The sequence below is a fragment of the Mus caroli genome, unplaced genomic scaffold (assembly GCF_978045245.1).
Source record: "Mus caroli unplaced genomic scaffold, Mus_caroli_1 scaffold_16, whole genome shotgun sequence".
In the NCBI taxonomy this organism is placed as follows: domain Eukaryota; kingdom Metazoa; phylum Chordata; class Mammalia; order Rodentia; family Muridae; genus Mus; species Mus caroli.
The window spans coordinates 13,064,385-13,075,319 of record NW_028227271.1 but is presented as its reverse complement, the minus strand read 5'-3'; the positions used below and the strand labels follow the sequence as shown (position 1 = coordinate 13,075,319).

General features: G+C 38.9%; 1 protein-coding gene across 1 annotated transcript in view; it reads right to left on the bottom strand.

Annotated features, from left to right (window-relative positions):
* Window positions 1-477: 477 nt before the first annotated feature.
* Abcd2 (ATP binding cassette subfamily D member 2) overlaps window positions 478-10,935 on the bottom strand; it is a 48,547-nt gene continuing 38,089 nt past the window's right edge. The window contains exons 9-10 of the mRNA XM_021183973.3: window positions 7,738-7,863; window positions 478-4,345 (exon numbers count right to left, since the gene is read on the bottom strand). Of these exons, the coding sequence (XP_021039632.1) occupies window positions 4,126-4,345; window positions 7,738-7,863 (346 nt within the window). The 3' untranslated portion in view covers window positions 478-4,125. The remainder of the gene's footprint in view (window positions 4,346-7,737; window positions 7,864-10,935) is intronic.

Sequence of the window (10,935 nt, the reverse complement as noted above, 5' to 3'; positions counted from 1 at the left end):
GACACCAACAAGGAACCAAACATCCAAACCTAAGAACTTCAAGTCCTGGCACATGGACTGCAGAGAGGACCATCATGTATTCTCCTCCAGCTTCAGAGTAATGCTCACCACTAAAACATTTCTCGTGTTCTCCTTCATCAGCACAGCTCAAGCTGATTGGAGAACAATTGCTTCTGAAGTTTCTGCCGTAAATGGTGAGATCCCTTTGCACCAGGCAGTACGAAAACTCAACAGAAGTGAAGGGGATATGTGTCTATGATTTTAAAAACATACATCCACCTGCACACTTTCATGTGGCAATATTTAAAGGTCACATGCAGACTCTCAGTCACTATACCTGGAGCAGCAGCTCCGTGATATACCGGGTGTGGGGAAAGCACTCTAGGCTCAACCAGGGACATTGTGGTCACTGAGTAATTATATCAGAGGCATCTCTTTAAACAAATAATTTAATACCTGTTGCCACATTTATCATGTCTTAAAGCACATAACTTCCTCAGGGTTCCAATGTATAACAAGCTCTTTTGGCTTACACAGTCAAAGACCTATTCCAAACATGGAGATAAGCTACATCGTTCACAAATACACGCTTCTACTTGGAATTAATGCCCCAAAGGAAAAAAAAAAACCAATACATTTGTTTATACTTTTATTGACACACCGAAATTTGGGACAAAAGTCAAATTACTATCGAAGGGAAACCCCTTCCTGTGTAAACATAGGGTAAATCGGGTTGGTTTTCAAGTAAGATCGTCAACCTTGTGATTCAAGAGGATTTTAGCGATTATCTTGTCTCTAAGGGTGAACACGGCGTCAGACTCATGACGGCATCAGACTCATGCTTGGCATACCACAGCATGCTGCAGAAATAGGATGTCACAATGCAGGTTATGAGCTATCCCCCCAAAGTAATCAAGCTCCACAAATGTACGCCTTTTCTGAGGAAAAGATAAGTAGTTTGGTAGCCAGAGCTATACTTCATTTTCCTTGTTATTCTTTGTCCTAGTCATAGAAGATATCTCTCAGTGGTCTTTATGTTCTCACAGGGATGCCTGTGAGAATATCAGCTCTGGTCTCCTGTGGGGCCACTTTGGAAAGAGTCGGATTGTACACAACACAAATTCACATCACATTCTCCCTCTAAAACAGAGGGTATTTGGTCTCAGAAAAAGCAACTCAGAAAATCAGTAGTCACCAAAAAGCTACTGGAAAACAGATAGTTTGTCCTGAAATCTTTACCATTTAAATTTCATGACTAGAGTTTAAGTATAGAATTTCAAACATCTTTAAACCACTGTGTAATGAGTTTTATTTATTCCACCTCAGCTCATTGGTAAAATCTATTAAGTAAGGTCTAATTATAAATCTAGTTTTGATGTTGGCACCCTTTGCAAAGCTTAAAAATGTAAGATATCAGGTCTTACATGGTTTAATTTTAAGTTATGAAAAAGCGTAATTTCAAATGTGAACTTTTAATTTTCCTCTTGTGCCTTTCAGAGCTAAGGTAAGACATTTGCTTCAAATGTTTCCCCTTTAGCAATATAACCTGGGTAGCTGCTAACATGGTTGTTAAAGATTAGTGAATTGTTTTTTAAAAAAAATCAAGTGTCAATTTCTGGTTCTATACTTTTGCTAAACAAAATATTTAATTCTTCTCCCACGTTTTTAGTAAGAAGTAGTAGTAACAGACAAATAAAAAAGTACTGACTGTGACCTCATATTGTATTGCTTCATGTAAGGTGGATACATTTATTGGTAACTCAAATTACATACAATTTGTGGAATTTAAAATGTGGAAATGCGATAATTTCTTACAACAATCACTGTGAATGACTTCCAGGTAGTCTGTCTCGCAAACAGTCTATTTCAAGTTATCGTCGGCTAAAGTGCTGCCTAAATACATAAACAAAATCTTATGCCCCTAAAACTATTCATCTCAGGGTTTTACATACCTCACCATAGCCTGAGAGAGGATGACATTAAAGCATCCGTTATGGCTCTGAACTTCAGATGTGCTCTATTTCATATGACATACTCATATAGGTTTTCTCTCGTCATGTTCAGTAGTATGAAGCTTCAATGCACTGCCCTTCTGAGTGCCGAGACTGCAGACACTTCAGCATTGGGTGGATATACATAGGCTGAGGTGTGATGTCGTTCTTGATTGATTTTTAAGTCAAAGACTGATGACCACTGCATTTGCGACTTGTTTTTATTTCTGGCAAACAGTAATAAGTAATAATAACATGAACATTACCAATTTCAATATCCTTACTATCTTTCAGATTTATTTATTTTTTTAATGTTAAGAATGTTTTGCTCCCAATGGAGAAGCTAGAGTAAGTACCCAAGGAGCTAAAGGGATCTGCAACCCTATTGTTGGAACAACATGATGTACTAACTAGAACCCCGGAGCTCTTGTCTCTAGCTGCATATGTATCGAAAGATGGCCTAGTCAGCCATCAATGGAAAGAGAGGCCCATTGGACTTGCAAACTTTATATGCCCCAATATAGGGGAATGCCAGGGCCAAAAGAATGGGAATGGGTGGATAGGGAAGTGGGGGGGCGCTATGGGGGACTTTTGGGATAGCATTGGAAACGTAATTGAGGAAAATATGTAATAAAAATATTAAAAAAAAAAAAAAGAATGTTTTGTCTGCAGGTATGTATGAGGACTTTATGCTCCTGAAGTCCAGAAGACGGTGTCAGATCCCCTGAAACTGGAATTAGACACAGTTCTGAGCCACCATGTGATGCTGGCAATGGAAGTCGGGACCCCAGCAAGAGAAGCAACTGCCATTCCTCCATGCCTTAAAAATATTTATTCATCTACTTAAATTTTTTCCTTATGCCCTGCTTTGCCTACAATTCCATTTCTAGACATTTACCTGGTCCACATAAATTTTTTTCCCCCTGAGACAGGGTTTCTCTGTGTAGCCCTGGCTGTCCTGGAACTCACTTTGTAGACCAGGCTGGCCTCGAACTCAGAAAAACCCCTGCCTCTGCCTCCCAAGTGCTGGGATTAAAGGCGTGCGCCACCACCGCCTGGCTCACATAATTTTTAAATTGACATTATATCCCAGTTAAATTTAAGGGTCAATAGTGATGAAAGCACTGAATCAGGGGGTCACAAGACCTCTATTGATCTCTACAGCTCTTTCCAAATAAACCATGTGATTAAAGTAAATCTGAGTGTCTGCTTTCTCAGAAGAAAAAGGAACAAAAAAACTTGTATGCCTTAAAAGATTGCTTCAAAGGCAGAGTAAGATAAAAATGAATGTAAGAACATAACTGTGATTTCCAGGATCAAGGAAACTTAGGACAGCAATCAAGTTTCTAAAATGCTTTTTTGTGGGCACAAAACAAGCAATATTTCTGGGTAGAAATTGTACCAGATAGCACTGCAGAGTCAAGCAACAGCCAGAACAAGCATTGTTAGGATCCTCCTCTTCCCTATGGGCAATTCTCTTTTTAAAAAACAAAAGGGTTTGTTTTTAAGCAAATACACTTTTTATTCATGTTTATTTTTGGTATCTGTATCAAGATGCTGAAAGTATGAAAAATTTAAATACAGTACTTTATACTTGTCCAGCCATGCTTGTTTTCAACCACTGTCATTAAAATGCATTTTTCAGACTGAAATTATGTATCAAAATGCCTGTTATTTTGTACACAGTTTGACTTGGCCCCTAGCAATGCTGATTATGGATTCCAGGTGTTGCACCTATTGTCCTTTAAGTGGGCTGAAAGATCCCTCAAAGTCCTAATTCTGCACAGCTGACATCAGCCCTCCTGGTGCCTTTGCTGCTTTGTTTTGGGGCATTCTCCTACATGAAGAACCTCAGGTCACTTTCTCCTAGTCCTAGAAAGTCCTGCTTTACAGGTGAGTTAGCCTTTCACTGGGCACTAACTGAAGTCATGACTAATCTCAACTAATTCGTTTGCTTTTTTGTTTGTTTGTTTGAAAAGTCATCATATATTTCCTCAATGCTAAAATCACACAAAATACTTTTTTTTTTTTTGCTGGCTTGCTTTCTCTGCACTTAGCTTAACATACTGCATGCAGTAAAGAGAGAGTCTCTGAGGCTTCACCTAGAAGGTAACTGAAAACATGTCAAGCTAAGTTAGGATGTCTTTTCTGCAGTTTGGATTGTTTTCAGCACTGAGTCTTCCCCCAAAATTTTGCATAGTTCGTTGAGTCTCTGCTGCATTTTGGGAATTCCAGCGAGCTGCGACTCCAACTTTTGCTTTTCCTCACTTAACGTTAAACGGATAGCAGTGTCCAACTGTTCAAAGCGCCAGCCTCCTTCACCATCGAACTGTAATAGATGAGTGTGGTATTTCCTGTGTGATTAAAACAAAGTGTAATCAGTCATAATCCTAAAAGCCATTTCAGTTACAGAGCTTTCTAGCTGATGTTCAGAGACAAATTTTAGTGGATGTGGCTATTTTACATCTTATTTTTAATGTTATCTCAGATAAACAGGGGAATAGCTAGAGTCTAAAGTCTTTCATCTCTAAGAAATTCTTCTTGATGTTCCTGAATTTTTCTTTCATACTTTGCGTACATATAATTTACGAAGGAAGATTATTCTTGTATTAATTTACCCTCATAATATCTTCCGAAGAAATATGTGTTCTGAATAAATAACGAAGCATAGTTAGGACAGAAGTAAGGAAAGGGGACTGGGGAAAGAGTAAACTTTTAAAGATCATATAGAAAAAAACTAAAGAAAACAAAGAAAGCCCAAAAGAAGCTTATTTATACATAGTATCACCCTCTGGGATGAATTCTACCTAAGCACAATTTTTTCAGTAATAATAATTTAGAATCATTTTTACATGATTGCCCATAGGAGTCTTTTACAAACATTCTCTTACTGTCACATAGATTCACTCTTCTCTTATGGTTCAGCTACTTAGGAGCTATGTAAAGGTTCAGAACTGAAAGACGGGAGGCAATCCATCCCTCTACTAAGGGAAGCCAAGGCCACTAGCAGAGGATTGTGGGATGAATGGAGAGATTATGGCTGGCAGAGTTGTTCCAGTCATGAGCCACCTGTACAGGGTCACTTAGCTTCACTGGCTCATGGTTCTTCACATTTTTCTGTCTTCAGTTTTTCATCTTACAACAAGTAATTATTATTTATTATGAACAGTCAGCCTTTTCAATCAGCTTCCATCTTATAGGCGGATGTGAGCTGTTAAACCTTCAATAAACAGGCTGCGATCCTTATAACCACAGGGGTTAGGAATAGAGCAATGGGTCAGTTGGGGAGGGAAGGAATTCCCAAAGAAGGGTCAATAGAATAGATAGTTATGGACAGATGAACGGGCTGGACTGAGAGGATTAAATGGAGAGGGGGAAGAGGAAGTTAAAGCAGGGAAACACAGAAAGACAGGAGAGTTATTATTGGAAACTATCACTGCAGACATTTCTTAAAATATATACATATATTAAAAGGAAATCTGAATAGAGTCACCACAAAATAATGGAGACAAAGCCTCAACATCGATGTCACTTGTCAACAAATGAAACCTTCAGCACCAGGGATGGGATACATATAATTGAGTTGTTGTCCAAAGGGGTTGCTTGCCACGAATTGATAGTAAAGCTATATTGCTGAAGACAACACCTACATAACTCATTAACCATGGAGATGTTCAGCTAGCACCTGCCTGGAGCCTTCATCACTACAGACTAGGGTTCATTTCTTGGAACTGGAAAGTAGTCTGCACATTACTGGAGGAGACAGGTAAATACAACCCAGCTGTAAAACCTGTACCACTCTAAACACCACACAATGGTGACCTGCCTGCACAATAATGCTGGTGCAATAGCGGTACAAAATTTGTGGGAATAACCAACCACTCACTATCTCCTTGGATTTAAGGTCCACTCCATAATATGGAACTCATACCCAACACGGTTTGGTTGTCCAAGAACTTAGACTACAGAGGCCATGATCTAGAGTAAAACCGAATGCTACTGTTCTGCTAAAGGAACTAGCAATAAAATGACTCCTGATAACGTTCTGCTATATTTGAAAATCAGCATTTTGTTCAGCCAATGTCAGAGAAGCTTCCTCCTGCAGTAGATGGGAACAAATACAGAGACCCACAGCTGAACAGCACACGGAGAGTAGAAGACCTCAGAACACTCCATCTTCTATGGGATGTCTCCATCAAATTCTTCCCCTGGGGGGGGGAGGGGCAAAGGAGCCCTGTAGAAAAGGGTGCTGAAAGAACTAAAGAGTCAGAGGGAAAGGAGGTCTCCTAGGAAACAGGGCCTTCTAGATACTACAGGACTGATGTACATTGAACTCAGAGACGGTGGCAGCATGCACAGGGCCTGCACAGGAGGCCTAAGCCAGATAGGGTTCTAATGCTGGGGGGAAGTAGACACAAACCACCATCCCTAGCTAAGAAGCTATCTCTAATCAAGAAGCACTGGCTAATAAAAACTATTTTTCTCAAGCTGAGTCTCACTGGGGATATAAACCACACCTTGGGGCAGACCCAATGTGTATCAACAGATGGCCCACTCGAACCAGACTCAATGGCATTTCTGGAGGTTTTGCGTCTCATAATGCTTTGTCTGGGTGTTTATTTTTTAAGCCTTATAGGTCTTATATATTGATTGATTCTGATTTTGTGATTTTATGGGATTACTCTGTGAACAAAAGTGTGTGTTTATATCTGTATGTAGTTTTTTGTGCATTTTCTTTGGTTCCTTTTTTCCCTCCTGTTTGTTTGCTTGCTTGTTTGTTTTTGTTGCTATGCCTATTGGTTTTTCTAACGAGAGAGAGAAAAAGCATGTGAATTGGGTGGGTAGGGAAATGGGGAGCATGTGGGAGGAGTTGGGGAGAGTGGAAACCCTGATCAGAATATATTGTATGAATAGAACATTTATATTCAATAATAAAAAATATAGATTTGAAAATATTGACCTCCTAACATATAAGATCATATAAAAGTTAAATTGAAAGTGAAGTATTTATATGTCAAGCTGGAGAATACAAAAACAAAACAAAACAAAACAAAACAAAACACCTCCCTGACCCTATCATTAAACTATGAAGGCTAGGGACAGTGAGATGGCCCAGTGGGTTAAAGGTACTTGCTAAGCGGGTCATTCCCCTTTAAGAAGATGGCACTGTTTATGATGTCTGCGGTCTCCACTGATTCATCACCATTGTTTGAATGGTGATGAGCGATTTAATGCTCGTTCCTGCCATGTTCTTTTTTTTTTTCTTAAACAACAAAAAACTTTATTATTATTATTTTATTATTTCCTGTGATCCCTCTAACTTGATAATTTTAGAAATACTAAGTTATGGAATTTTAACATCCCACACACAAACTGGATTTTAGAGTAAATATTAAAAGAATTTTGTAATCATATCCTAACCTTAAGCCTAACCCACTCCATAATCTTTCACAGTACCTTCTAGTGTTATGATAAATAATTTTTTTTAGTACAGATCAACTGTAAGTTTCTCCTGTAGCTTCTCAGAATGACTACAAGGTGACGTTCATTTCCACACAACACATTAAGGTTACATTAGGCCACAGGGAGCTAAACTATATTAGCGGGAACATTAGAGAAATACAGGTAGAAAACAAATGAAATATTTTATGCTCCATAAATGTTCCACAGAAACATTTAGCAAGGTTATCTTCTGAGAAGAAGAGACAAAGCATCCATCCCAGAGGAGGATGCTGTGAGCACATACCACAGAGAAGGCCTGTGTGTTATGGAGAGTAGGGAAATCCCAGCCCCGATAGCAGCCTGAAATATCTTTCCTTCAACGTCGATGCTCACGGCACTGGTACACTCATCCAGCAATGCATACTTCGGTCTGAAAACAAACAAACAAACAAACAAACAAACAAACAACTGAGTGAAACTGCTCTGCAGCTGTGTCTTTCTTTGGATAACAGTGGTACCCTGACAACTTCAGAGGGACTAAAGTCACCATGTAGACACCATCATTTGATGTTTTCATTTTAGTTTTGAAAATTAGTTTCAAGGTATTCCAGGGCAGTTTTCACCATGAAATTATTTTCATTTATCTATTTTTGAATTTTTTTGAGATTCTAATATAATTACATAATATAATTTTCCCTTTCCATTTCCCCTCCAAGTCCTTCTGTGTACCACACCTTGTTCTACTTCGCATTCATGGCCCCCAGTATCAAAAAAATATCTCATTTTACATAAATGACTTCTTAGCCTCATAAGTTTTTTTTTTTCTAATGTGCTTGCATATTAGTTGGGCTCTGGAGATGGAAGTGACAGATGCAAGAGTTAAAGGCATTTCTTTTTTAATTAATTAATTAATTAATTAATTAAAAAATTCTTATTGTTATTTTATTTATTTACATTCAAATGTTATTCCCCCCTTCCCAGTTTCCCCTCTGAAATCCCCCTATCCCAGCTTCCTCCCCCTGCTTCTATGAGGATGCTCCCCCACCCACCTATCCACTCCTACCTCACCACCCTGGCATTCCCGTATGCTGGGGTATCAAGTCGTTAAATGCTCCATAGGATTGTGAAAGCCTCTAATGATTGCTGTACTTTCCCCAAGACAACAGTGAAGAAGTAGCTTTGTGGGTTCATTATTATGATTAAATATTAGTTTTCTGTGTGTTAATTACTGTTTGTGATTTTATTTAAACAGAAAAGGTGAAGAAAACTATACAAGAGAAAGAAAATTTAGGTAAATTTTCTCTTTGTATAAAGCTCTTCTCTGCAGTGTTCATCATATTTTGTACCTTCCTTTTTAGAGTGCTTTGAGCTAAAGAAGATTTTCGAAGAAGAAAAAAATGTGCATTTTATATGCTGTTGTCATAACAACTCATAAGGAATGTAAGATGAGTCATACTTCTGTTTCCTTGGCAGTGTTAGGCTGTGTGTGTGTGTGTGTGTGTGTGTGTGTGTGTATGTGTGTGTGTGTGTGTGTAAATATACCAAACAACACATCCAGGAGTGGCTACTTGTAGAACTAGTACTTAAAGTATTAAATGACACAAACTCTTAGACATTTGCTTTTTTTTTTCTCCTTTGTGAATCACAAGTAGTATAGGATATGTGAAGGAAGAAACCTATCCCTTCAAGACAGGATTTTCCTGGTCATTCTTTAAATATTAGAATTATAAGGCTCTTGTAAAGCAAATTCTATTGTAGTGCATTGTATCATTTCTGACCAGAGTTCTCTGTTGTTGCCAGTGCAGATCTTTCCTATCAAAGCTTAGTATGTGTCATAATCTCATTCTCAGAACCGTATCAGCCCTGAGAGCATGGGAAGAAGCAATCCCTCAGCATTACCCGTTTCCTTCACTGGCTTTAACTTTCTCATTTATTTGATTCATTTGCAAAAGTGCTGCCTTTTTACTATTTGCTACCTGATACATTTTACAATCACGAATACAGATTAGTCCAATATTTGAAACATTGGGTTAAAATGCTTTCTTTATTGATGTCTCTTGTTCTTATTAAAGGGCTTATCTTATTAACACGGAGACATGGAAAAATGGTCACATTTGCAGTTCACTACACCACCCCTTTCAGGCTGGGTTGCTGATCATATTACTGAGTATTTATGGACGAAACCCAAGCCAGTTCCCAGAGATGGGCTAACAGCTGGTCAGAAATGTCAAGCTACAGTGTGCCCTTGAGTCTCCTCAGAGAGAGCAGCATTTCAAAGCACAGCAGGAAAAATCCAGAGTTGGTAAAAATTCAGTTTAGTTTTTTTTTTTTTAACGTACCCTCTATCGTTAGACTAACAATGTAAGTTTAGTATAAGTAATATATATATTAAGACATATACACTAAGATAACTAATTTTTCTCACTGAAAATCAGAGCTATACACAAAACTACATAGTATATGATTTCACTTGCATGAGATTGTAAAGAACTGGGTATATGGAGAACATGAACAAAAACGGACTGAGAACCTTTTCCCGGGGAATAAAAACATTCTCTAACTTGGATGAGACGTTTGAGTGATGAACATTATGTTACTTAATGTACCTACATCTGTAAAAACTGATCAAATTATATACTTAAAATATACTTAATAGCCAGTCCCATGATACCCAGAGAAAGTTCCACTCCCAAGCACTCTAACATGCCCAGGATCATAGGATCAGAGGTGAGGAGGACACACCATCTGCCCCCAACCTGGAAGTAACTGGGACCAGTGGGACCCAGGCACCCAAGAACTCCACCTGACCAGTGGTACAGGTTCCTTCCAGTCTGAGCCTGTCTTTTGACTCTAACTCCACAGCCAGTCCCACAACACCCAGAAGAAGCTCTAGTCCCAGGTACTCTAACACACCCAGGACTGTAGGATCCCAGGATCCAAGCATCCCAGAATTCCAGGAGCTCTGACACACCCAGGATCTCAGGATCATAGGATCCTGGAATCACAGGATCACAGAGACAGCTGATCTCTGAGGAGTTCTGATGCAACCAGGATCACAGGAAGGACAGGCTCCAGTCAGATATATCAAGGGCAGGTAGCACTAGAGATAATCAGATGGTGGGAGGCAAGCATAAGAACAGAAGCAACAGAAACCAAGGTTACTTGGCATCATCAGAACCCAATTCTCCCACCATAGCAAGTCCTGGATACACCATCACACCAGAAAAGCAAGATTTGGATCTAAAATCACTTCTCATGTTGGTGATAGAGGACTTTAAGAAGGTTATAAATAACACCCGTAAAGAAATACAGGAGAACACAGGTAAACAGCTAGAAACCCTTAAGGAGGAAACACAACAATCCCTTAAAGAATTACAGGAAAACACAACCAAAGAGGTGAAGGAGATGAACAAAACCACCCAAGATCTAAAAATGAAAATAGAAACAATAAAGAAATTACAAAGGGAGACAACCCTGGAGTTAGAAAACCTAGGAAAGAGAT